This window comes from Colletotrichum gloeosporioides (genome assembly GCF_011800055.1).
Source record: "Colletotrichum gloeosporioides strain Lc1 chromosome Unknown consensus_7, whole genome shotgun sequence".
In the NCBI taxonomy this organism is placed as follows: domain Eukaryota; kingdom Fungi; phylum Ascomycota; class Sordariomycetes; order Glomerellales; family Glomerellaceae; genus Colletotrichum; species Colletotrichum gloeosporioides.
Genome location: NW_025544652.1, coordinates 680,804 through 707,303, shown reverse-complemented (window position 1 = coordinate 707,303; position 26,500 = coordinate 680,804). Strand labels below are relative to the sequence as shown.

At 53.3% G+C, this 26,500-nt stretch overlaps 3 protein-coding genes across 3 annotated transcripts; 1 reads left to right on the top strand and 2 right to left on the bottom strand.

Moving 5' to 3' along the window:
• Positions 1-6,500: 6,500 nt before the first annotated feature.
• Positions 6,501-7,579, bottom strand: GCG54_00001615 (putative 3-hydroxybutyryl-CoA dehydrogenase; the record flags this gene model as incomplete). Its single annotated transcript, XM_045401729.1, has 3 exons — positions 6,501-7,238; positions 7,273-7,383; positions 7,445-7,579. The coding sequence occupies 3 exons, from the start codon at positions 7,577-7,579 to the stop codon at positions 6,501-6,503; spliced, it is 984 nt and encodes a 327-aa protein (XP_045270458.1).
• A 507-nt stretch (positions 7,580-8,086) lies between these two features.
• On the top strand, positions 8,087-11,621 carry GCG54_00001614 (Topoisomerase 1-associated factor 1; the record flags this gene model as incomplete). The annotated part of the gene is made up of 3 exons (XM_045401728.1): positions 8,087-8,161; positions 8,213-10,586; positions 10,639-11,621. 3 exons carry the CDS (start codon positions 8,087-8,089, stop codon positions 11,619-11,621), a joined length of 3,432 nt encoding a protein of 1,143 aa, XP_045270457.1.
• A 5,814-nt stretch (positions 11,622-17,435) lies between these two features.
• GCG54_00001613 (uncharacterized protein) lies at positions 17,436-18,755 on the bottom strand (the record flags this gene model as incomplete). The annotated part of the gene is made up of 4 exons (XM_045401727.1): positions 17,436-18,031; positions 18,093-18,446; positions 18,501-18,554; positions 18,611-18,755. The coding sequence occupies 4 exons, from the start codon at positions 18,753-18,755 to the stop codon at positions 17,436-17,438; spliced, it is 1,149 nt and encodes a 382-aa protein (XP_045270456.1).
• Between the last annotated feature and the right edge of the window lie 7,745 nt (positions 18,756-26,500).

Genomic DNA, 26,500 nt, shown 5'->3' with positions numbered 1-26,500 from the left:
GCGAGAGGGGGAGAAAAAAAAAAAAAAAAAAAAAAAAAAACCAGCGATGCCGTCTTGCATTGGCGGGTCGGGTCCTAAGGGTACTCCGCAACGCGCAGTGCAGACTTTCGAGGTCCCCCAATGGCCCTGCCCAATCTTACCTAGCGTTGTCTGGTGTGCTGCAGCGTGACTGTGCGTGCCTGGTGCCTTGCGCCTTGTGCCTGGCCAGGTGTTGTGTTGTTGTGCCTGTGCCTTACACCACCACCACCTCGCCGCGGCGGGCGGGCGGGATGGCCAGCAGCAGAAAGAACCTCGACATTATGTGAGGGCGCGCGGTAATAGTTCGCTTAGGGATGAGCTGCGTTAGGGCGTCTTTCTTTTTTAGACTCGTCGGCAGGCCCTTTCTCAGCCCTTTCGCAGAGCGGGTTCTTAGCACATCTTAACACCCCAACTATGCGTCGCAGTCGCCAGGCATGCTCCGGCAGACCCAAGAAGGCTGATCGGGTCGTCCGCTTAACATGCTCAGTGCTGCATCATGGTAGAGGTACTACCGTAGGTACATCACAGTGTTGCCTGCATGCCTTGAAAGACGCTCGGGTTTGATGCTCGACAACCTCGCACAATACCAAGCCGTAGCTAAGACCGGACCCCAACGCGTGCTTGCCGCAAGTCGCCAGCCGCAACAAGCATCACTTGATGCATACTATTTCTGAGCATGTATGCGACTGCTTAACAATAGGCAGGTGGAATTCAATCCCAGATATGCATCAAGCCAGTCCATCACCTGACTGCACCCACCCACCCAACCTTAGTCAGTCAAGTCCCAACTCGCTGCTGACAAGGCTGACTTGAGACGACTAACGTCTGAAGACGACAGCCGTTCCTGTTTTACTAGGCCGCACAATGGCACGACGGCATTCCCGTTCAGTCCATCTTCAACGCCACGGCCAAGCACTGAAGCAGGTCCAAACCTTGAACCCGCCGACCATCGATCGTCCGTCGTCTGTCGTCCGTCCCTATCTGCTGCACCGCGAGCTGTCGTTCATCCCCGAACCTGAACCCATGGCCCCTCCATCCACCCATCAATCCATCATCCGTCCCATCCCATCCGATCACATCGTGTGCATCCCCCATGTCCAGAGTCGCTCCCTCCCCCATGGCAGCCATGCCCATCCCTCCTCGCCCCCATCCATGATCCCGCAATGCCCGCAACTCGACGACAGCATGCATCCAGCCCATGGCGAGCCCCAGCTATTCGCCCATCGCCAGCGTTCGAAATAGCATCACCGGGCTAATTTTACATCCCTCTGGGGCCCCATCTCAGCCCAGTCCAGCAACCCCTCACCTTGGCATGTCCAGGTCCCCATCCGTCATATCGGCGATGTCCATGGACCACCACCACCAACATCACCAACACGCTCTTCCTTGCCGTGCTATACCTGCCACTTGAACGGGAACCACGTGCCTCCCGCCAAAAAAAGAAAACCACTTCAGATCAGACTGAATTCCACAATGACATACTCGGAACAAGCCTGGCCTGTCACTTCAGCGTTTGTTCTCGTCACCCATCACCCTTCTCGGCTACCTGCTTGCTATCACAGCCCCAAGACAAAAAGAGGTGTCATGCCAGACGACATATCGCCCGGGATGCCCACGCAGAGCAAGTGTCAGAATCCGTGCGGCCCTCTGCCAGTACCAGTGAACATGTCCCCCTCCCCTCCTCAGCCCTTTCAATGCGACCTGACAGATCGCAAAACTCGGGATCGCTGCCAACGCTCTCTCACCCGCGCGCGCGCACCCGCATCCGTGAGGAGAATGCATCATCCTGCCCGAGTTGTACTCGATACCTGCCAGTTAAGGTTGCCCTTCCGGAGGGGAGGTGGCATCTACGGCGACCGTTGGAGCGGGTGCTTGCATCCAGCCCGTTCATGCCTTCACTTCCGGTCGACGCCAAAAGTGCCAAATTTTTGTCATTCTCATTGCCGTGTTCTTTGCTTTTTGCGCATTGTATGCTGGGGTTGCAGTCAGCCTCCTTGCCAAATTTCCACGCCTCGCCATCGCCCACAACGGGACAACACTTCGTCGCAAGTCGTGCCATGAATGATTCCCCTTCCCGCAGTCGCAAATCTCTGGGGGGTGGGAGAGAGGAAGCCCGCGTCGATCAGGTTCGCGCCCATTAAACGCCTCTCAAACAACCACCGCGTCAACGCCCGCTGCCACCAGAGAGAGAATCCACCAAAACCGCTGCGAGAAAAGCTCCCGCATCGCGTCAGGAACGACTCAGAGACTCCTTGTCCGCTATAGCTGTTCTGTTCGGTTCTTCCTTTTTTTTGATGTTGCTACATGCGCGGCTGTGTTGTCTGGTCCTCCCTCCACCTGTTGTAGCAGACATACGCGTCTCGCAGCCAGTTGGTGGTTCCTGCGTGCCTCGCATCGTTCCCATCGCAGCAGCGGCGCCCCGCACGTCGTGTTTCACGCCATGGAAAACCCGAAAGAGGAAAACCTGCAGTGGCAGAGCCGCCCCCCCCTCCCCGTCCCTCGCGGGACTAAGGCCACCGGTTCGGCATTTTTCTGCATGCGAAATGTGCGAAGTGGTTCATGATGGTCGGCGATCACTAGGTAAGGTAGATTACAAAACCGCAAGGTTGATGTGTTGTCGTCCGGGGGTGGGCAGCACCTCTGTTCAGATGTGTGAAGCCCATGAAGCTCATGAGACGCACGACCCGTAGCGGGATTGGTGGGCTTTCTCTGCCTCGGTCGCGGCTTTTTCTGATGCTGTTGCTGCTTTTGACAGGGTTGGGTATACCATTCCAATCCCGCCTGAGGAACATCTTTACTTGAGATGGTGATGGGGCCGCTTTCGCGGGAGTTGTCGAACTTCACGATCGTCTCGAAACCCAGAACGAGTCTCGGCGAGATACCGCGTCTAGAATAGAGAGCCGAGCGGGAAGGAGAGTCTGGACTTGTTCCACGGCGGCTCTTACAGGTCAACAGGCATCGGCCGTCCTCGGGGTGGCTGTACACCAGCGCCAGAAACGCGGCACAGAGACGGCGGCATCCCGGCCTGCGGACCTTTCGTTGTTGTTGCTTTGCGTGAATGTCTCTGCTCCATGTGCCGCGTTCGGTTTCCCGTATCGCCAATGCGAAGCGGGCTCCGGTGTTCTGTCGAACGAGTGCTCCCCGGCCGCGGCTGCCTCGTCCGTTTCGTCTTCCCGCCGCCGCGGGTGTCTGATAGATTGGGGGCGTGTACGCCGCAGACACCGACAAGAAGTCTCAGGAGTAACATCGTGAGAGACAGAGAGACATGCCCACTCTGAGCCGTCATCCTGTGTCCCTGTCCCCGTGCCTGCGGCCGAGTGGCGCGGAGCTCTTGTGTGTTTTGTGGGAATTGCGTTGCGGGCTGCCGAGGGCGGACTTCCGTGTTTGCCTCCCGGGGGCGGCCCAAGTATGGTGTTGCAGTTTTCCCCCCCTCCGGAGCTAAAGGCTCGCGTGTTTGGGGGTTTTCCCGCGGGAGAATTGGGATTCGTGCCCGCTGTTGTTGGCGATGAGGTCACGTCTTGGTGGAAGGAGGTGGTGGGCGGGAGAAGGGGAGGTGGACGAGGGCTTCCGTAAGTGCTTGCGTGAGGGTTGTCGTGGAATGCTACCGTGGGCGGCACAATACAGGTTCTAGACCGTCGTGTTCGGACGGTTTCTCTGGGCGGTTGTGACGATCTCTGTCTTCCCCTCGTTTGCCCCTGGTCAAGTTGTGTTGTCCAGTAGGATGCCGTTGTTGCCCCTGTGTATGTGATGGACCATCCGATGTTGAGGGTCGTCGTTTCGATGATGGTGTGATCGAGGTGCAGAGATTAAGATGATAAAGTTGGATTTGGGCGCCTGCTGTTGACGTCTGTCAAGTTGAGAGGATGATTGGAAGGCTCCTTGACAGCCGGTGTTCTGTCTAGAGGCTTACCGGATGTTCACTGTCGCTGTCTTTTGTTAGACAATTCGCACGTAAGAATCGGTAATGGTTATTCAAATCATCTCTGAGCAATGCAGGCATCGGAAAGTGAGCTTCTAAATCAAACGAAGTACTTCGTTGTTGTCAAGTGTGGAAGTGGGCTACCTAGTTTGATATACAAAGGTTGTATTCAATGTTAGGAAGTTGATTCCATGCTCGAATATCCTTCATTCGATCTTTTCGTAGCAATGGGCCAGCATTTGTGTGTATAAAACGAGACTGCCTGATTTTGCTGTGCTAGAGCGACTACTTTCATATATTTATAACCAGTGTTCGTCGTTGTGATCACTATCGTCATTATCGTCGTCTATTGCCGTCGTTACCTCGAATCCTTTCACTCCTTCTAATATCGTATAGAGTTAGAGGAACTCAGTACACAGGAAAAATAGTTACTCGAGCACAGGAAAAATGAACAGTCTCTATAAGGCCATGTTTCCTCATTCTTTCTGTTGATATTCAAGTCTCTTTAGGTGAGTTCCATGCACGTGAAGACCATCATCTACTCCAGCAGAACAGTAATCACAGTTTGCGAGCCCTCAAAAGAAGAGCAATTGCATGCGCGACATGTTAAAGTAGAAGTAGACGTTAAGAACCTTGAAATCCTGCCTGCCATGCGATTGTTCCAAACCACGTGTTTCTCCAGACTCGCCGCAACATGATCCTCAACAACCGTCGACGAGCCCCTCAGATACAAAGATATGGCAACATAACTGACATGAATATCGCGGGTATACCTGTCTGCGTTCTTTTTATCCCTTTCCTGTTTCGTAAGCCAGTTGGCCGTTTTGAGCGAAGTTGCTTGTATTATTAATTTGGGATGTTTCGTTTATACGCTCCTGTATCTATTTACAATCTCAAAGTGCGGCACTAGCCTGCTGCCCTACGTAGAGCATGTCGGACTGTTCGACAGAAAGCTAAGAACAGCCGTAGGAGCTTTGAGCAGTAGTTTACTTGTCGCATAGGCCAGTGGTCGATATCAGCAAGGCCTATGGTGGCAAGACAGTCAGCCTCTTGCATGCCGTGATAGTATACACGAGGTTGAACTGTCGCGCCACATGAACCTTGAGCATAGTCAAGAAAATTTGGACTAAAGAAAGATCTGTGTTTAAGTTTTAGTCCAATATGCAGCTGGTTTCCTCCAGTCAGGTTTGTGGTTCAAAATGTCCAACTTCCGCTTCTGGTGCCCAGTGTGCTCCTCCCACAGCCCCTGAGACGTCTTTGGACGGCTTCGCCACATGCAGTTCAGATAGATGAGCTTACCCATAGTAACAAGGCTTAGATCGAGAGTACGCGCGAGGAAAAAGTTAACTTGGGTCGACAGATGATGTGTCAATTTGATAACCCTTCGCCAGCGTACCCGTCGTCCACCTCACCACATACAAGCTAGCGTTTGACAGGCAAGGGCGATGGATGACATCCAGAAGCAGCCTCTCTTGTCAACTATCATCGTAAGGATCTAGCTTGCTCCTTCTGGTCTCCTCGATGCGTGGCAGGCAACCATCAGACGGGAGCTTCGCCCCTTTCGGCCCCCATTCTACCAGAAACAACACCTCGAAACACGCACGACGAAGGCTGCTCCATGATACATGGCCTTCGGACAAGCCAGATCAACGTCTAGGCCGCCCTGATGATCTTCAGGGAACTCCCGCAGGTGTTTCTGTCAGCCTGGGTCTGCCCCAGCACTTCGCCCCTGAGAGCTGCGTCTGACCATGACCCGGAAAGGGGGGGAGGGGAAGAGGGGGCCAGAAAACATGGAAAAGAGTTTCCGAGTTTGGGACGATGGTAACACGCTTGGCCGGCTTTTGCCACGATGATCTTCAGGGCCGGTCCCGTTGACATGTCGCCGGTCTGGGTCGTCCCATTCTGGCTGCTTCGCCCCCCTGAACGCGGCCACCGGAGGTTGTTGGTTGATAGAAACACGCCAGGAGATGAAACTGAAGACGAGGTGTAGGTTGGGCTCGAAGATTCGGACGATCGCAAGGGATGTCGAGCTATGTTGCTTGTCACGTCTCTTGTAGAATGGGTTGCGCGTTGAAGCTTACGCCGGAAAGTGTCGTTACTCAGGAGCTCAAACGTTGCTTCGCAGGGAGCGAAGACTTCGCCTGTGGGATGGCAATTGCGTTTATTCGATGCAATAGCATGACGTGGTGCTGAGGGAGGCAGGAGAAGGGGTGTAGAGAAAGAATAATGCGAGGTACAACATACAGTAAGGTACAGAAATGGAAAGGAGACGAAGCAATCCTACTAGACATGGTGCAAAAAGAATCACTGTCTCTTAGAGCTCAGGAAGCCATGAAGTAGCATTCGCCTGACACTCGTACATCAACACAGAAAAGCCCCTGAACTGGCTATGGAACATTTGAAGTGCTCCAGTCAACATGTCACACCTCGGACAGCACGGGATGGCGATGTTAAGAAGTCAATTGAGCCGACAGTGAACAAAACAGTCTTCCAGCTTTACTCCACATGAAGCCCACATACTCCAATTACCAACGCCGTAAGAGACCAGCTTTTGGTACCCAGTCTAGTAGTCGTAGAAACCCTTTCCACTCTTCTTACCAAGCCAGCCGGCATCGACCATCTTGCGCAGGAGCACGCTCGGTCGGTACTTTGAGTCGCCAGTCTCCTCGTACAACACCTTCATGATAGCAAGGCAGGTGTCCAGGCCGATGAAGTCAGCAAGCTGGAGGGGTCCCATCGGCACGTTGGTTCCGTTCTTCATGATGGCGTCGATGGAGTCTCTGTCGCCGACGTTGGTCTCCAAGCAGATGACTGCCTCGTTGATGTAAGGCATCAGAATGCGGTTGGCGAGGAAACCCGGAGAGTCAGCAGAGACAGAGGTGACCTTGCCCATGGCCTTGCAGAAAGCGACGGCCTTGTCCAGAGTCTCCTGGCTCGTCTGCAGGCCGCTGATAATCTCTACGCCCTTCTGGATCGGGACGGGGTTCATGAAGTGAGTAGAGACGACGCGGGAGCTGGCGGAAGTGTCCGTGGGGTCCTTTGTCGTCGACGCCGCGATGCGGGTGATGGAGATAGAGGAGGTGTTGGTGGCCAGGATGGCATGCTTGGGGCAAACCTCAGCCAGCTTGGAGAATATCTCAAACTTGAGGTTGGGGATCTCAGGAACGGCCTCAATGACAAAGTCTACATCCGAAAGCTGATCGATTGAAGTGGCAGGAGAAAGCAAAGAGCGCGCCTGGTCAGCTTGCTCCTGGGTGATTCTAGATTTGGACACGTCCTTGGCAAGGAGCTTCTCTGGCGGCTAGTCAGCGAGGAGGTTATGTGGATGAACATACTGCGGACTCACCGGCAAAGCCCAAACCCTTATCAAGAGCTGCCTTGTTTGCATCTACGAGGGTGACGGGGACTTGAGCTTTTTGTGCGGCCACAAGAGCAATGCCCAGACCCTGAGTGAAGCCAGTCAGCAACTCGATCGTGAGTTTCACATGTCAACTGGGTCCCTCATACCATCTGTCCAGCTCCAATAACACCCAATTTTTTGACTCCGCCTGTCGCAGAAGCAGCCCTAGGAGTCGAGCTGAAAGCGCGAATCTGACCGGGCAGCTTGGCTGCGAATCGTACGCGAGCAATTGCAGTCGCCATGTTTATCGGGATGGGGAAGACGTCAGAGGACAGGGATCAGTGGGGTTGAGGAGTCGATAAGAACAGGTCGGCTGAAGACGACTGACGGCCAATTTGTCAACAAAACTTGATCGTAAGAGTCAACTTGTAAATCAGGACTTTTAGAAGCCAATGTTTGTTCTGATAGTTGAGCAGGAACGGCGATCGGACGTCTGAGAGCACGTTGATGATGATCCAAGACGATGAAGCTCAAGGCCCTCGGCTAACCTCGGCCTCGGTCATTGGCGCTAAGGCAAGGTACGCCTCAGCCACGACTATCTTATCTAATCTTATCGTAGCACCAGCCATGATAAACGTGGGGCTAGTTTGAGTGGTCTGCCAAATTGGAACGCGCTTGGTACGCGTCGGGCGCGTTTTGGTGTCGAATCTCTTTAGCTCTACCTACACTCGACCAGGCGTTGCGCATGGATTCAACACCACAACCACAGTCAATATAGCCCTCACCGTGAGCTCTCCGATTCCAGCAAGATGGAGATGCCAGACGGGACGACAGATGTCGTCCATCCCGAAGTTCGGGCACACATCAACAGTCTCGTTTCGGCTGTAAGTGGAAAAGCCGTCCGATTCCCTGTTCAGCCGCTGACGGTGCGATAGCTTGGTGGAACTGGTTCCTCCGAAGATGGATCGTACAGACTCGGTGACGACGCTACCGAAGTCCTCCGCGACCTCAAGAAATGGATTCGATTTTACGACGAGAAGACGAACCGCATGGATGTCGCCCGCTGCATCTCGGAAGCAAACCTCGTTGAGGGCGATCTCCTCCCGATTCTCGCGGGGTGGCCCGAGAGTGCCACCGGCAACAAATTCAGGGCGCGAATCGCACTTGCATGTATCGAGATGCTGGTGCCCATCACCTGGCCCTTGGAAAAAGACCCCGAGCGAATGACCAACAACCACCACCGACACATGCCTGTCCTCGAACTCGCCCAATTGGGCTACAAGCGAGCAATCATCAACTACGACGCAGCTCAGATCCTCCATACCGCAGTCCGCGTCGCTCTCCCAGCAATGGCCACTCCGATTGGCGACCGTACACCTCGCGATCAGGGCATCATCAAGCTTGCCCTTTTCTTTCTGCGTAACATCGCCATGATCGCCCCATCGCCAGGCGTCAAGTTCGACGGCGACGAGACCATGATATCCCGTTCCACGACGATTGATGCATTCTCCTTTCAGGACATCTTCATGGTGCTTTTGATGTTTGCATCAAATATGGGGGAGGACTTCAGGACTGAGGATGTCACTGTGATGGAAATCATCTTCCACTTAGTCAAGCAGGTTGACGTCAAGAAGCTATTCATGGACGAACAGCAATTGAACAAGACCAAGGCTAAGGAGCTATCGGTAATGATGAGCAAAGAGAACGCCATGCGCAATTCGTACAACAAAAAGGCACCGACACGTCACAATCGGTTTGGCACCATGGTTTGGATGCAGCGCGAAGACGGAAAGGTATCGACGCTCGTTGGCCAAGACGCGCTCGCAGATGCTGCGACTCGGCAGCAGAAGCTCGACGAGTCGAAGAAATTTCGACCGCCGCGCAGGTCGAAGAAGGAGGAAACCGATGCCAAAGACCTGGGCGCTCCCGTGAAGCTTAATGCGAGAGCACGCAAGCAGCTTCGGACATTCGTCGAGGACTTTCTCGATGCAGGCTTCAACCCCCTTTTCGAGCATGTCCGCAAGTCTCTGGAACGAGAGGCGTCACACGTCCTCGGCTACCACCGAAGACAATTCTTTTACCTCGTCGCGTGGTTCTTGGAGGCCGAAAGAGCTCGGAGGAAATCAAAACGTGACGCAAAGAAGCCGAATGCTCCTGACGAGGTTAGCAGTTTCAACCTCGTCGCCGGAGTATTGCACCAAGAAATGTTCATCATCCTCATCAAGACCATGCACGACTCCTGGGAACACAAGGAGTGGCCGACATTGACAGCCGCATTTCGGTGCTTCACCCAAATTCTTCTCACGGTCCAGGAAATGTCCGAATCCGGAAACGAAGATGACGAGGAGATTGCCGAGAACATTCTTAGCCGTCTCTTCTACGAAGACTCCACACATGACTTGATCGCCAACGTCGTCAGACAGTACAAGGACCAGGGCTTCGAATATCTCGACTCTGCCACAGAGCTCACACATCACTTCTTGCGCATCCTCGAGGCGTACTCGAAGCAGAACGTGGACATGCAGGTTCGATCTCGTAAGCGTACAAGGAAGAAGAAGAAGGCGGCTGAGGATGCTGCTGGCGTGGAAGGTGCGGTCGACGAGGGTGATGAATCCGCTAACGACGAAGCCAATGCGGAGCGTGAGTCAAAAGAGCGCAAGTTCGACTTCCACCGATTCACATCCAGATTCACGCCTCAGGGAGTCGTCGATACATTCGTCGCCTTCACGAAATACTACCGGGATCTCGATGATGCTCAACTCAAGCGTGCTCATCGCTACTTTTACCGTCTCGCGTTCAAACAAGAGATGAGCGTCATGTTGTTCCGCGTTGACATTATCCATCTCTTCCATGGCATGATCAAGGGCCCGGAACCTCTCAACAAGAGCTCCGGAATGTACAAGGAGTGGGAAGAACTCTCTAAGCAGATCATCCGAAAGTGCATCAAGAAGATCGACGAGCGGCCAGAGCTTATCATTGAGATGCTCTTCTCCAAGATCAACAGCACGGCTCACTACCTCGAGTTCGGCTATGAGAAGCAGACGATCTCTCTGTCGCACGCAAAACCCGCCGCAGAACTCGAATTCAAGTACACGGAAGACAGGGAGCAGCAGATTGCTATCGTCGTTGGCGTCTTGCTTGACAAGAACCAAGCTGATCACATCGCTTGGGTCAAGAAAACGCTCGAGACAGTCGAAAGCGAACGCCGTGCCTGGGCAGCAGCAAATGAGATCATACCGTCGGTTGAAGGCACTGATGTGCTGCCGGAGAGTGGCGCACCCAACGACCAGGCCCTGCCTGATGTCTTCAGTAAGTTAAATGTCTTCCTAGCGCCGCGCATGAACTTGCTGACATTCTTTAGCTGTACGTCCGGATGACGACTCTCGCAAGACGGCAATGTTCAAGAACTCCCACTTGCGTCTTCTGATGAAACTGGTTGGTATGGAAAGGCTCGCCCCAATGCTTGATGAGACATCACAGTCTCTTTGGGTACTCCCTCCTCCTGTCACCGCGGACCACTTGCGTGAGAGCCTCGACTTCATCAACAAGGCTGAATTCAGTCCGCCAACCTTTGACGATGGTCGGTCCGCCGAAGACCAGCTTCGGCGCAAGAAAGCGCCACGAAAACGCGTGGAGTATGATGACGATGACGACGAAGACATGTTCGATGACGGCCCGCTGTTCGAGCCCCTCGGCCCAACAGTTCATAAAGCGATCGACGCGCCTGCCAAGAAGACGAAGAAGAGACGCCGCAGAAAGGCGACCGAGGACGAGGAGGCGCCTAATGACTCGGAACTCGAAGAAAAGGCCAGGAAACGCCGGGACCGTGAGAGGGAAAAGATGAGAAAGATCAAGAGTGAAGCGTATGTGCACGCTAGCGATGACGAGACGGACGAAGAGTACGACCGCGAGTTCTTCATACGTGAAGAGGCTCAGCGGTCGCGTGTAGCCAAGGTTGTGGAAAAGGTGGTCGCAGAGGTTTCCCAGACCACGAAGCGGGCAGCTGCGATGCAGCTAGACGACAGCGATGACAACGACGATGACGTCCTGGCCATTACAAGAGGCACGCCACAGTCAACTAGGCCCAGCGCTGATGTGGACATGGACGATGGAAGTGGAGAGGAAGACAACCACACTCCACTGACGTCGAGTCCGGGTTCGTCGCAAAGTAAGAATGGAAGGAAACGGAGAAGATTGTCTCCAGAGGCTTCTGCCAAGGCAGAGGCTGACAAGGAAGAGGGGGCGGATGCTGACACTGAAGACGATGATGTTCCAGCGGCCGCGGCGAGGTCAAGGAAACGTACTAGGGGCGGCTTTGTAATGGATAGCAGTGACGAGGAATAGCCTGGCTGGGTTTGGGCGTTTGGATTGTCGGGTCTTGAGATTCGGAAGACCTAGATGCATAGCGTAGGCGGTATTATGTTGATTGCACGATTTATGGTTTAATTCATATCGTATCCGACTGCGAAATCATGTAGATAGTGGCCCTTCAGTGCGATGTGGGTATCGAAATTCGATGATACCATACGAAGCTGGCATAGTATATGACGCGTTGTGGTGCAAGCCTTCTTCCCAATCGTCCTCGCGATTTTTGCGCCTAACTCACAACCTCAAAGAGCAGAGGGACACGGAGTTTGTCACATACACGCTGGTCTAGAAAAGAGTGTGTCTAGGTTGATTGCAATGCCTCATGTATTGTGCCTCAAGACTAGGCGAGCCGGACTGCAAACCCCAGTGATGCTTTGCATGGCGCCAATCCTCCGCAGACCACAACCATTTTGTCTCGTGTAACAAATTGACATGGTGATTGACGTCTTTATGGTCGAAATCTCTTATTCACGTGGTTTCAAGGACGATCGCGGGTCGTCGTCGGTGTATGAGAGTGGTTGGAGTTGCCACGTCCATCGGTGTGAGAAGGACGGCTTCCTGATGAGGCTGGCGACTCGGTTTTTGCCCGTTCTTGTGAGCTGCCCACGATGAAAGACCTGGGGCGACTCCTTTCCTCCGGGGGAACCCTGAACGATGGCGATGAAGGCCTGGTCAGCTGTTTTTTGGTATCGGAGACTGCACGGCGGCGATTGATTGTACTCACTGAGACTTGTTTCCAAAAGGAAGACACATTTCGTCGGTGGCGGCGTTTCTCGTAGCGGCAATTTAACAGTTCTCTCGCCAAACTCGCGCCTCCACACGAAATTGGGTGACACGGTTGAGATTATGGCCAGCGGATAGAGTAAGATAAACCGGTGCCTGTATTTATTGCATCCACGAAAAGCCGCGTTTTCCGTGCGCGAGCCCTAAACCAGCAGGGGATTTCTGATAAAAGTAAGGCTGCAAGAGCCGTCATCCCTCACGCTCGGCGGCCGGCTTGCTCAGCAATCCCAGCGCGCCGAGGAGGCTCTGCTTTGCCGTGGGAGATGCTCGTGAGCCGGGGCCCTAGTCGAGCAGCAGCAGTGAGCGTATCCCAGACCGTCTTCGTGCAGGTCTTTCGTAAGGTAGTGACTGGGTGCGGGCCGCCGAGGGCTCGTGGGAAGCATGCGCTTCTGCAGGCCAACATTGGAAATTCCGCCCAGTGTTGGAGACCGGATGCTCGCCGGAACACCGAGTCCCTGATTCCCCGGGAGGGGTTGGAGCCAGGGGACGCAGTGGCGAGTGAACTGACCGCGCTCTCGATTGCGGGAGTCACGTCAAGATCATCGCGTCTTGTCTGCCTTACAAGTCACTAGTGAAACAACCTCTCGCTTCGGCGCGTTAGGGGAGGACGGAAGCGGACCGCACGCGGTACTTGTTGGGACCGGGGCAAGCGATCCTTGATAAGATCGATGGTTCTCCCTGCCCTTTCCATCGGCAAGCCATGCTCATTTCATCCCGTCAGACAGCTCACCGCACCGGTGATTTGAATGTCGAGTCTCGCTCTTACGGCCTCCCTCGCAGCAAGTGGAGCGGGCCGAAGGCAGCACTTCCTAGTGCTATGATTCGGCCGAATGCTGCCTTTGCCTGAGCGAATGTTGCTGGTCCAGGCAGCCTGTGAGTCGCTGATCCCCTGGGCAACGCTGCCAGCGCAGCAGAATACCGGGGTGGTTTGACCCCTGTCAACCTATGCTACCACCAAATTAGCATCTTCCTCAACCAACGTTTTTTTGTCTCTGGAATGGCAATCTCCCTCGCTACTCACCGAGACTGTCGAGGATTTCTAGCAAGGTCTCTAGGGATTCGAAGTCGAGTCTTTTGTCTGAATTTCGTGGTTGTCAAGAGCTGGCCGGATAAGCCTGAAGAGCGTGCCTGATCCATGGGCTTGATGCTGCAGAACCAATAGCCTGCCCTTGATTCTCGGAAACCTCGAAAACTTCGAAAATCATCGAAACCAGGTAATAACTCGACCGTGCGCGTGGTATTTTTGGATCGGTCTTTTCTTCAAGACATTTGTCGCACTTGCAAACATGCCTTCTCTCGACCGTCATTTAATCCCTCTGCAGCGTTGTGGACACTTGTCAAGCGACGCTGTGGGAAGACAGGCCATCATGAGTGAGATTGAATTGCATTGGTTTGCTTTCCACCGACCCGGTGGAACAGCGACAGGCCGATTGCAAATGTTTCGGAATGGAAGCGGTTTTCGACTCAAGCAATTACAGTCAAACCAAGTGGCTTCGCATACTGGTCAAAGAATGAAGGCGGAAAGGCGAAATCGATCAACGGCCGACCAAAAATGGCTCGAAGTCAGCCTTTTGACCGGCTGTCGTTGAAATTCGCGGGACGACGTTGTCTTATGTGCCGGCGAAGTCCGGCATGTAAGACCGGACGCGCGTGGAAAAAAGGGGCCCAAGACTGGGGTTGTCGAACTAAAAACGGTTCGGAACGTGAGGACCGCAGATTTCATCGGGGCCGCCAGCTACAGGGGGTCACTGCGACTGAAGAAGATGGCCTTGAAGATTGGCGTTGCGTAAGTCACCGTCATCACCTGCCTGACTGTGTAACGTTCCTGTTGGGCATGAAGTTGTGTGATGGCTTCTGGGTGTCATTGGCAGATGAATGCAAGGTAATGGATACCCGTGCCCCTTCCCCCTCCTTTTGAGTTGGACTCCATTCTTTTTCTGTGCTCGCAACGGACCTTATACCGCATTCATATCAACTATCGAGCTGACACTTACCCCCTTTTGTGATCTTAGGACCAACAGATGCTACCTCTCGCATCATGCGTGACGATTTTCTGGAGGGCACTGAAAGTCGGTAGCTTTGCCCTTCCTTCTTATCATCGATATTCCTGGACACTCTTTCCTTGGTCCCTGAGAAGTTTGTCAATGTTTTACTTTCTTATTCATCAGGCTAAGCCGAGCATGTTCAAAGCAGCGTCATTATTTGCATACTCAAGTGGCCCCTTCCAGCTCAACACGGCAACTGGTTTCAACTGCATTAGAACAGACCACTGGGGACCTCACTCTACCAACAAGCAAGACCCGCTGAGGATTGAGCCTTTTCTCCCGCGAAAGGATGTCTTACAGATGGCGCCTAAGACAGCCTTGTAGACCGGTGTGTTGGACGCGCTTCACACAAGCGCCGGCCTTGAACCGGTGAGAGTGCTGCCCTATGCGCTGGAGATCCCGTGCATGATGGGCACCACGAAGCCTGCAGGTGGACTGCGGACAGAGCAGCGGCGCCTGCGAGATGACTTGCAGCCTCCAGTGCTCTATGATCCTTACCGCCATTCTGCCAAGTTTTCAGCTTTGCCTACATCCCCAAGTCTACCTGTTCTAAGTCGTAGGTCCCTTTCGTTCCCGCATTCATCGAAGTCCCCCGGAAAACTCTCGGTAGCTACCAGGAATCTTCTATCAGTATGATTTACTCCTCTCGCACTGCCAGTAATTGAATCGAGGCATCACCGGTCTTCTGAAGAGCACCCTTATGGGGAACGCGACAGCATAGACCAGGCAGCCAGTCAGGGGAAGAAGCTATCACACCATTCCAGACCGCCGCGGTCCATTTTTCTATTCTCGAGTTGTCAGTGGGCTGCTTAAGGTTCGGAGTTGAGCGGCGCAAGATACTTGGTCATCCGCTTACATTTCCTCGCCCTACACCCTCGTGTGCTCTCTTTGGGGTCCAAGGACCAAGATTTCTGTGTCTCTTGACAAGAGCCTCGCCATGTCCATAGTCCAAACACATGTTGGTCGCCCTTGATGCACCAAGGCCGTTTAATACAATATGAAGCCCGGTTCATACCCTTCTTTGGATCTGTAGCACCGTTTTCTTCCACGGTATTCCATTTCCTGAGTTAGAAATGTCGGAATCGCGTTTTATCAACCTTGAAGATGGGTTGAACAACCACAGCGGGCAGTCATCGGCAACGCCTCCAAGCAGACCGAATAGGGGCGGCTCGGGTGTACTTGGAAGCAATTTACCCGTTTTTCTCAACTTCCAGAGACATTCCCCATCTGTTCCTCGTACGAATTCTAGGTGCTCCTCACACGTCCGCGGAAGCCTGACCATTCCAGATCCAAATCAGCAGACCGCCAGCGGTGTACACGCCAAGATATACCGTCATAATGGTGAGTCAGTCCGTTACGGAGTCTCATTATCTCGCTATCGGTCGCGCTAACTTCTTGAAAGTCGAGCGCTATCCAGAGGGCTGGGCGCGCCTCGCCGCCGAACAGGATGAGTCAGTCAACATAGCGATCCACCGCAAATTCAGCTACCTCGGGAACCGGTGCCTCCTGTACTACGAGCAAAAGATTACTCGCATGGAAGACCAGCTTCTCGAGCTGGATTGGCAAATAGCCAACGGAGAAGGTGTACAGGGGCGGCCGAACCAACCCCCTGCTGTACAGTCGGACGAAGAGCCTGACCCGCGGAATCAGAAGATAGAAGCAATATTCGAGAATCTTGCCCGCTACCGTAAGTTTATTCCATCCGAATTCTTAATTGTGTTGCTTTCACTAACAAAAGTAGAACAGGCATTGCTCAACGAGAAGGCCATAGCAGCGCTCTACGAGGTCGGCGACGCGGAACACAAGTTAAGGTACGATAAAGTTCGGAACGATGGCTACCTTGGTCAAGATGAAATGAAATACCTCTGCTATGTAAACGACTTCATCAGCACACGACCAGATAAGTTGCGGCTCGCATTCGAGAGCCTTTTCTACAAGTTCCCGGACTCTTCCTTCACCGTCAGTAATCTCCTCCCACTGCTCTAAGTCCATTCGGCGGGTAAACTGCTGTTCAAGGTTCCTTGGTCTGACTGGGTACAGAACATGCTGCAGGATAGGAGTGCAAGGAAAGAAAAGAACGCAAAGAGCCTTTATTATGCCGCCGTGGTATTCCTCTTCCGCGCTGTTCTCATCTGGGTTTGTGCAATTCTCTTGCTGCTTCCAGTGGCGTTGCTAGGCTTCCTTCCCAACCTTAGTATTCAGACTGCGGCAGGCATTGTCCTTGCATTCTCCGGTGTCGTTGCCATTGTGTTGGTATGGTTGGAGAATATTCAGACCGAGACAATCCTGCTTGGTCTTTCGGCCTACCTTGCCGTTCTCGTTGCATTCTTGACTAGTAAGGCAAGCACTTGATATTAGGGATCGAATACCACCATTTTATGTTACGTCGCGAGTTTTTGGATGTGCTAGGTTCCACAGTCTGAGATCCTGGCGCTTTCGCAGCAAAGAGATCACAGATCATGATTCAAGCGTTGAGGTATTATGTGAACCTTTGACTGAAATAACACAATTTGCTTCTGGATCCATTTTCATTATGACTGTGAGACACACATCATGGAATTATTAAACAAAGTAGAATGAATCAATAAACAAGATTTCATCCGTCATATATGAACCCAGGGCCCTCTTGAAGTTCGCGTAAAAGCCATCCTCTGCTACTCCCCAAACAATTGAGTTTATTATATTACCTTTTTTTAAACCCTACTTCTTGGCGCGTTTCATTTGGAAATGACAAAGAAGACACTACAATGAACATGTATTGATAAACAACTCAGCAATTTTGTTTTTGACCTCAATCAAATTCATAGGCAGCTTCGTCCTGCTAACCAAGTACGGTCGCCAAATGTGGCACAGTACTATTGGCTCGCTCAGTCAAGCATGCTACCTGGCTCTGCAGGAGCCGAATTTCAACTGGAATCCAGCTTCAGGTCTCGCCTTGGTTCCAACCTAGTCGTGTCGCAGCTTACCTCCCCTGGAGACTGGACAAAACCGCGAAGAGAACAGCAACATAGGTACAGGCCCCTACAAATATGACCGGCCGTGTGGTCCCTTGGTGGCCAGCCATCATAGCTATGAACAGGACGGTAGAACCAGCCACGAGGCATGCAGCACCTAGCCTTCCCATACCTGGAAAGATGTAGAGGAATAGAATCGGCAGCAATATAAAGATAGCATAAGTCAGTGAAAGAATGCATTTGATGAACATCTTCATCCGTCCCATCCCTAGAGCAGACGCAAACTTCTGCTTCTCCGTTCCGTCATCCTTGAAGAGGAACTTCGAACCGACGCGAAAAGTCAGTAAAACCTCTGTTGAAAAACTCTGTTGTCCTTGAAAGCTTACCAGCATAAGCCACTTCGGCAGGATGTGCATCCACACTGCGATCGTCGGCCACAGCGGATCCGTTGCTGTGCTAATAAAGTCCTCAGGATAGCGAAGATACTCCATCTCTTCCTCGTTAAGGTAGCCATCATCTTCAATCTTGTAGTATCGGTTCCAGAACTCTGGCTCTTGTACCTCGTGAAATAAACTCAGAGCTCTCTCGTTTGACAACATTTGGTCTGCGGTTCAATCTGTCAGTTTAGACGGCCTTGAAACATGTACAGCTATGATATGTCTTACAATAGCTGTTAAGAAGCGGCCAAATCTCCTCCAGGACTTGTGATATCTTCTGCGGTAATATGTCGTCTTGTTTCTCGCTGCTAAACAAGGCTTCGTTGCCAGGGACCTCCCCAGTGTCTGTTCCGTCTTCAATGTCTCTGGCGTTCTCTGGAGCCTCTGCAAGACCGCCTGGTGCTCTGGTAGCAGCCATTTGAAGGTCCAACTCAAGAAGCTTCTTTGCCAAGGCCGACAGCCTGTATTGGTAGTCCAGGAGACAGCGTTGTAGGAGATTGCCGAACTTTCGGTGGATCGCGGTGCCTTCGAATGCCTCTTGCTCGGCGGCTTGGCGTGGTAGACCTTCGGGGTACCGGTTGACTTGATCCATGTTAGAATCATATGGACTGGGACTCTTTTGATAATTTCACTCACTCTCGCGACTATAGACAGGTTCTAGGGATGGTCCATTCGTAGGGTTTCCCGGGTCTGTTGCTTGCTGTGTCATTTAGATATCCCAGTGTCAGGGGTAGTGGGATACGCACTTTGTGAAGTGTCGGCGGGCTGTGGATACAACCCCCACTTGCGAAGGATAGACCTGATGTTCAGGTTCTCTGGAGATTCGAGCGTCGTTGCCGGTATGCTGTTCTCGCCGTGTGCGGCTTCGGGATCATTACAATGAGTAGTCATGGCAGAAAAGGAGTGAACGTGTCTTGTCCTTCGTCTGAATCCTCATAGAAGATGGATGACTGAGGTCCTCATTTTATAGAAGTCAACTGGACGTGTCGACATCGGCATGGCCATACAGAGCGTGGGCAAAGACCGGATGCTGTAGCCTTGCCAACATTGCCAGCAAGATGGCGATGTTGGTCGACTGCCCCTCTTTTTGGACCCCATATGATAAGATGGTGTAGGGAGAGAGAACATGACGGGTGAAGGTAGGCCTTAGGCGCCTTGAAATGATGAGCTGTCTGCCTTCTCTTGGAATACTTGGATGAAGATGCTCTGTTGCGGTGAGCGATGGTGTGCTGATCTGCTGACCGATTCGTCGCCTTCTCAATGCTTTCGGGCGTAGAGAAGACGCAAGAGAAGCATCACATGTTCACATGATGTTGGCGAAGGTTCGAATGTGCTGTTTTGTTAACGGCAGAGTTCAAACGATGGAGAAGTACGCTCACGGGACGAATACGTTGAGAAGGCCAGTGGGTGTGCACGAAGTCGTACCAAGCATGTAGCCAGCGGCGGCGATGACGATCTTCAAAAAGAGACAGTCAGTGGATCGCAGACTCTCACCGCTCTATTCGCTCTGCAGTCACCAATCTTCTCAGCCTCTATCGGGCCGCAAGAAGGTGGGACGATGCCCTATCAGCTCGGGTGGCTACATATGAAGCAGCACCCCATGAAGGATCGGCCCGGGATCCTGGGGAAGAAGTGAAGAACAGCTAGTCTGAGGCAGGCTGAGTACAGCCATTACCATTGGCGAGATCGGTCGGGTCGACATGACCTAAAGGGTAGGGAGTTATTTGGGGGAGGGGTTACTGTCAGTTTGTAACTTTGCCAGTACCGTGGGGGAAAACGCTCCACCTCACTGCGAAGGCAAAGCAGCGACTACAGGCTTTCCGGTATCAGAGACCGGCCGTTTCGGATGACTTGAATGTTGAGAGTCAACGGCTTTTGCAAGAAACGGAACTGAAAAGGGGGATTGAGAAGGATATATTGTTGGAATAACCAGTCCGGACCGGTCCATCGAGACGGCTCCACGATTAGATACATCACACAGGATCCGAATCTTCGCCAGATCCCATACTAACGGGCCTGCTCAGGAACAATAGCCACGAGCTGTTAGCCTTTGTCCAGGCTGTACAACCAACACTCGATTCAGGGGGTCCACCACCCTAGGACGTGCCGAAATGCCCCGAAGAGATGCAGATGGAAAACCTGAAATTCTTGGAAGACTTATACTTAGTACTGCTGATTCGGACAAAAGGGATGTGTTTGGCCTGCCTCTCATTCAATTTGGCAGGTTTCTACCCATTCTCCGCATGATGCGGCCGTCCATCGCACTCTAGACCCCCCCACCCCCCCCGGGGGTGAGTTGTGGGCACTACAAGAGTGGTAAAGACCCATGCCATGCCAGACGCCCTCTAATACGCGCGGTTAGGGCGCGAGCCAACAAAAAGGCTCATGTTCCGAGTAAGAATGCAGCCATCATAGTGAAAAAAACGGGGACACCGACTCGACATGAGCGACCACGTGCACGCCTCCGGCCGGAAAATGCTAAAGAGATGAATCTACGTGTCGGAAAAGCATGTGCAACGTTGGGCGTCCCTATTTATGGTTTAGCCGCCCATGGATTTGGCACTGGTTGGTCCGTTCAGATCTTGTCTCCGGGGTCCGCGCATCCTTGGATCTGTTTGCCCCTGAAGATGCGAGACGTGCTTGCGATCCGCCCCTTGGTGACACACATCATCAGCCTTATGGGCGGTCACCTGATGACAACGACATATGCCTTTCCTGCTGTATAGTTTACTTTTTCATTGTTTACCTTCCAAATGTTGCAGGCATATCCACTGACGTGTGTAATAGTCGTTTATGTTTGGTCAACGGTATCTCTCTTGCACACCTTTCTACCAGCCATTTTCGATTATCTACCACAGCTATACCAGGCGCCATGTTGTACGGCTTGACGAGCCTGTGTACGCAATGAAACTATTGCGGACCATCACCTAGGTGTGGCGAGTGCATTCTCGATGTTCTGCACCGAGATAGGCAGGGTGGCGCGGTTTACTTGGCAGGATTTGTTCCCATCGGCTGTCCGCAGCCACGTTGGTCTTTGCTCGATCCATGGTCAAAGTTTTGCTAGTGCACAGTTTGACGGGCGAGTGATGGAATCAAACGTTATGCCAGTCCCGGGTCCTAAACACCACACAGACGGCGTAGGCATGTTCATCGACCTCTATGCCCGAATGCAAAAATTGGTGGCAGGGAGGGGCCTTTGGCGAGGGCAGAAGCCATGCAGATCTGACCATCTGTTCAGCCACAGGGGAGGGGTCCTTTTGTTCCCCTGTCATCGGTTTCGTTGGTGCCGAGCACACCGGGCCTGATTCGCTAGGGGACTCACCTTGACCGAACCGGGACAAACCACCCCAGCCTGTCATCTACGGTAGACGTCCAGTATGTTTTAAGATTCCGGTAGTCAGTCACGCGTCGTATGCTTAAGCCGCGTGTCTCCGATCGGATGCTGGAGCGCGTGTTGAGCAAGCCAACGCGTCTACGAAATCGGGTGACAGTTGCAGATCTCCCCAGCGAGAGAGCTTTACTGGAGAGAACCCTGTATGACACCCAAATCGTCGTCTTCGCTGAGTTTCCTGCTAACACACTACAGATGTGTATCTTGTAACTGCAAGTTACATGGTCTGGAGCGCCACCGCGAACCCCCCCTCCCGCGTCCCCTGCTGGCGACGGTGCTCATCATTCACAGCGCTGGAAGATCGTCCCGCCCTGGCAACACAAACGCTGGAAAGCAATCGAGCCCCCCTGGGCCCCTTGAGCGCACATGCGAACTTATCGCTCTGCTCTAAGGTGTGGTATTCATGGGTAAGAAAAGTACAGGGATCGGTAACGCACGACGCCTTCTTCTCCCGCTCTCTGCAAGCCAACCACGATGCCCGGGCTCATACATCCGGTGGTTTTTTGCACTTTAGACGCACCTCTCATGCTGTAGACTGAGTTATCACGCGGCGCAGTGCTTGGGAGATGCAGCATCGTGCCCTCGACGGCACCTGGCTGCGTCGATGGCCGCGTGGTTGCAAGGAGAAGCGAGGACAAGCTAGCCTCGTATGTGGACTTCGTCAACTGTCGGCCCTTCTGGCTGGTTTGGGCAAGCTGGCCATGCAGACAGGACTTGCTTGCTTCTTCTAGGGCACACAACTGAAGAATGTAGCGACGATGGCAACAATATTGTCCCTTCGTTTCTTATAAATAGGCCCCTTACCAGCCCCTCCAGCATCGTGAGTTCGACAACACCGCACTTTCTGCTCTTCAAAAACCCTCTGGTTGCAACTATCAACCTATTCGAACTACTGACTCTCACGCGCCTTGTCCGCTGCATCGCCAACCTTACCACGGAGACAATGTCTATTACCACGAAATATGAGGCACAACTGTGAGCACGAATGATTGCTTCCGTGACCGCGTGACTCTCTTTGGGGCTGACTGACGGCCACGGTAGGGAACCCCAGGGCTGTCTCTTTTGGAAACCTGCCTTGATCTACACCGGGACCAAAACGATTCCGTCTAAACCTAAGACGAAGTCATCCGATCAACCACACACGAAGCCATCGAGCGAGGATGGCCAGCACGAAACCTAGCGGCAAAAAAACTTCGCAACATAACGGGAACTCTGATGATTGGCATACTCTGATGTGTATCATCATGATGGTGACTAACTGCCAATGAGCTGGGGCAACAGTCATTGTTAGACTAGAAGCAAATACACTCAGTTACGCACAAGAACATAGACTTGAGAGGACTGTGAAGAGGGTTGACACCGCCCGTAGCCTCTAAAACTCACGGCGTAATCGAGTGTGTGCAGAACTGGACCTTCCGACAACTGCGTAGCATATTCCTCACGCGCGGTACATATCCGTTGAACCCGGGCAAGCCGAAGCGAGAAGTTTCATCAGACACACAGAGACTGGATGCGGCGATTTTGATGGCGCCTCATACAACTGATAGCGCGGGTAGGCCACCTGGAGAATGTCGCTAGCCCCCTCGCCCCTCTTGCCCCTTGCCCCTGCCCTTCCCGGGGAACGAGGAACGGAGCTTCCGTCGCCGCTCCATTGCCGGGCGAAACACCACTGTCGGGAGCTGCAGCAGACAGAAGTGCACGTCTCCACGGCCTCCCGACGTGCCCTCGCCGGGCGTCCATTTGTTAGCTTGACGAGAACCTGTATGCAGACGGTTTTGGACGTGCCCAATGCCGCCACTCGACCAGTACCCCGCCCACAACTCTTCTCCTGTCATGGCAGAGCCTCCTCGGTGAGCTGAGGCTGCCGTGCAAAAAGTCGCCAAAGGGTGTGCGTTTCGTTGCTCGTCATGTCACGGTCACCGCGTCCGCCTTATCCTCCGGATGAAACTTCTCGCTTCAACGCGCCGGGGTATGGCGGAAGCGGAACGCGTGCGCTACAACTGCAAAGAGTGGTCTGTTTAGCTTTAGCTGGCGGGGGTCACCTGGGCAGAGGTAGCTGCGTTTCGCTGCCCCGGCCAGTACTCGGCTCCGGGCCGGGAGGTTCCACACAGGTAGGTAGGTTAGGCTGACTTGCACAGGTACACCTCATGTCCTAAGCAAACTCGATCAGCGTGCCAACGGAGGGGTTGGGGAGGATGGTTTCATGAGGGACAGGAGTGGTGAAGCACAGTTGCGATCGAGACCATTTAGAATACCGGATTGAGTGAGAACATTGTTTGTAAAAAGCTCTGTGTCGGTGACAAGTCGGACATATTCCCCATTTCCTGCTGTGGCACTTGGTTTCTTCACTTGAGTCGACGGCGACACCCAGGCTCGCCCCCTGTAATGCCATCAGCCCGCAGGCCAGTGCTATGCCTAGACGCTCAGCAAAAGGGTCGGAGGCTCCAGTGTTGTGCGCATGGTCTCCCTCGTCAACGCAACCGACCATCAGTTCCTAGGCGTCTCCAAAGTTTCTGTGGGCAGTTGCTCTGCTGGGGCGGCTTGCTGCGGACTTGAGGGGCGTTCCCGGGAAAACATCATGGGCATCGGGTGAGTTCTTATGGGTGGGTAGCCCATTCCTGGTAGACCGAGATGACCTTAGTACTGTAAACCACGACTCTAGCGTACCGGGCAAATCAAGTGCTCGTACCTAGCAGTTCGATGCTTTTTTTGCATTTCTTTGGCATGATTCGGATGGTTACAGGTGAACGGCAAAGTTGCAGGACGACACTGTTTTTGAAGTGTTCCGGACGAAGAGCAGATATACAAGAAGAGGAACTCGTTACTTCGCAACTTGCAAGTGTGCGCCCTAAGGTATGGCAAGGGTCTTCTGCACGGTACGAATCCGATGAAGGCCTCATATGCGACCAAGCCAAAATACAAGGTGCCCTAGCCTTCGCTTCTGCTAGAGCCCATCCGGCGCCAAGTGCATGAGGGTACAGCATCCAACGTGTCCCGCCGCTGGGCAGTCGACGAGGTTGATCACCGCAACACAGGGGCACTGACGGCATGCTGTAGGGCATCGCGTGTTGCTGGCCACGCTGTTTCGCGGCTGTGCGGCTGCCAAATCTCGAGGAAGCCTCCGCACCAATGGTTCAGAGGACGCGGGTGAGTTCCCGTACGCGTACGCGTTGTAAGCTTGTTCTGATTTCGCCAAACGGATCATCGGCGGGGGAGGGGCCTGTCGGTGGCGTTTTCATCTTGTTTGCCCCATTCACCCTTCTCATTACAACCCTGTCCGGACCGGTGTGTCTGGGCCAGACTTGCGGGCGCGGGTTTGCGGCTGAAAAGCGTTGTGTTGTGAACGAGCTCGGGAAGTCTTCTGACTGTTACATAGGCAGTGGGCAGGCGGCCACGCTCTGTACAGCGAATGGCAACCTTTGACGGCAAGGCCACCCCCGCAGAGGAAACCCTGTCGCTCATTAAACCGAGCAACACACCCTGGGGTTCAGCTTCGCTGCCCGCTCAATCCTTCGTTTGTAGGCAAGGCCGCCTCTGCCTGCCCCGACTTCCTACATCTTCTTCGCCCGTTGCTATTGTTCCCTTTCGCTTTTCTTCTCGATTCTCGACTCCAATATTGACAGTCGCAGTTGATGCAGCAGGAGAGAAAAAGGAGAGAGAGAGACCGAGAAAGAGAGCGTACTCATTGTATGCAATAGTGGGGGCCATCGGCTTCTTGCCCGTAACCCCGCCAACCGGGAACGTTGCAAAAGCACAGGCTGAAAAATGAGCGCGACAGCGTCACTTCGAGTCCTCTCGGACGCCAGGTAAGTTTGCAACATGTCCATGAACCGTTCCTAACCTTATCACAGGCTTTCTGACACTTGCCATCAGCGCGGATGAGAGGCCAAGGCGATAGCCAGGAACATTCCGGATTGACGACCCTCGGTCCGTTCTCGGTTCGACTGGCCTAAAGCCATCCCATCGGTCGCACCCTGTGGTCTTTCAGACGCGAACGGCGAAAAAATCGGGTGTTCAAGGGAGGTGTACTAACCTTAAAGACAACAGACGTCGTCGAAGTTGTCCCGTGTCGTTGGACCTCATCCGGACTGTTGTAGGGCCGGCGGCTCTCGCTAGCACGGCGCCACGCGCAAGGCGGTTATGACGTGCAGCCAGCGACAAGGAACGTCGGCCAATCTAGCTTCGTTGGCGAAGACAGCTGACAAGGCCAGATTCGCGGGCGGATCGCTGCAGACTTAAATGAAATGCGATTGAGAGAGGCCACCTACTATTCAACGCACGTAAGGCACCAGCGGGGTGTGCACGTGCATGGGGGCTATGTGATGGGAATCGACTCCGGCAGCCTTGATGGGTTTGCTGGAGAACATTTCCGGATGTCGTCGCTCGTGGTTCCATGGATATTGCTCGGGTCAAACCGCGGGACACGTGGGGTTGGTGGAACGGGAACTATCCACAGCAAGGTTTGGCTAAAGAGGGGGTAATGGAGCACCTTCCTCTTTCTGTGTTTTCAGACCGCGCCCTTCTGTCAGGTTTCTCTATTGAGCCAGATCTCAACCAAGTTCGACACATGCTGGGCGGTACTGGTGCGCACCGTACTTTCGGTATATGGAGTTGAGACGCAGGCCACGCACGAGCTTCCGTTCATCCTGGCCTTCTCGCATCCCTTTGCCCGGCTCTCAAACATGCCTTCGAGCCACTGGCTCTATATCACCATCCACAGGTTGCTGTGGTGGAAGTTTGACACACAGTGTCACCTTGTCGCCTTCCCAGTATTTCTCATCGTCTTTGAATTCGCACGTTGTGTGTCTTGCTCATTCATTGCTCCATCTCAGCTCCGGGGTCACTTTCATGCGACCCAGGCTCGTATTTGATCGACCACGCAATGGCGGTGTTTCAACATCTTGTGCGTCTCTCATTGCCATGAGCGCAAACGTCAGCACAACTTTCTTCTTCTCAGCCAACAACTAATGCTCCATCATTTACAGGTTCGTTGATGCAACCCCACCCCCCGCCCCCCGGTGATGCTCTCTGATTCAATGCAGTCGCTTCGACTCCGTAAGGTATCAATCGCGTTGGTCGCAGCCCAACGCAGCCATGATCCTGTCCGCACCTAAAGCCGCGCTCTAAATGCTTTGTGCCTACTATCTTGTTATCTCGGTTCAAGCGGTGATTCTATTTTCGTTCTGTAGCCTCCAAGTAACTACGATTCGTGGCAGAAGCTTTCATGTTCGTCCAAAGCGCCAGA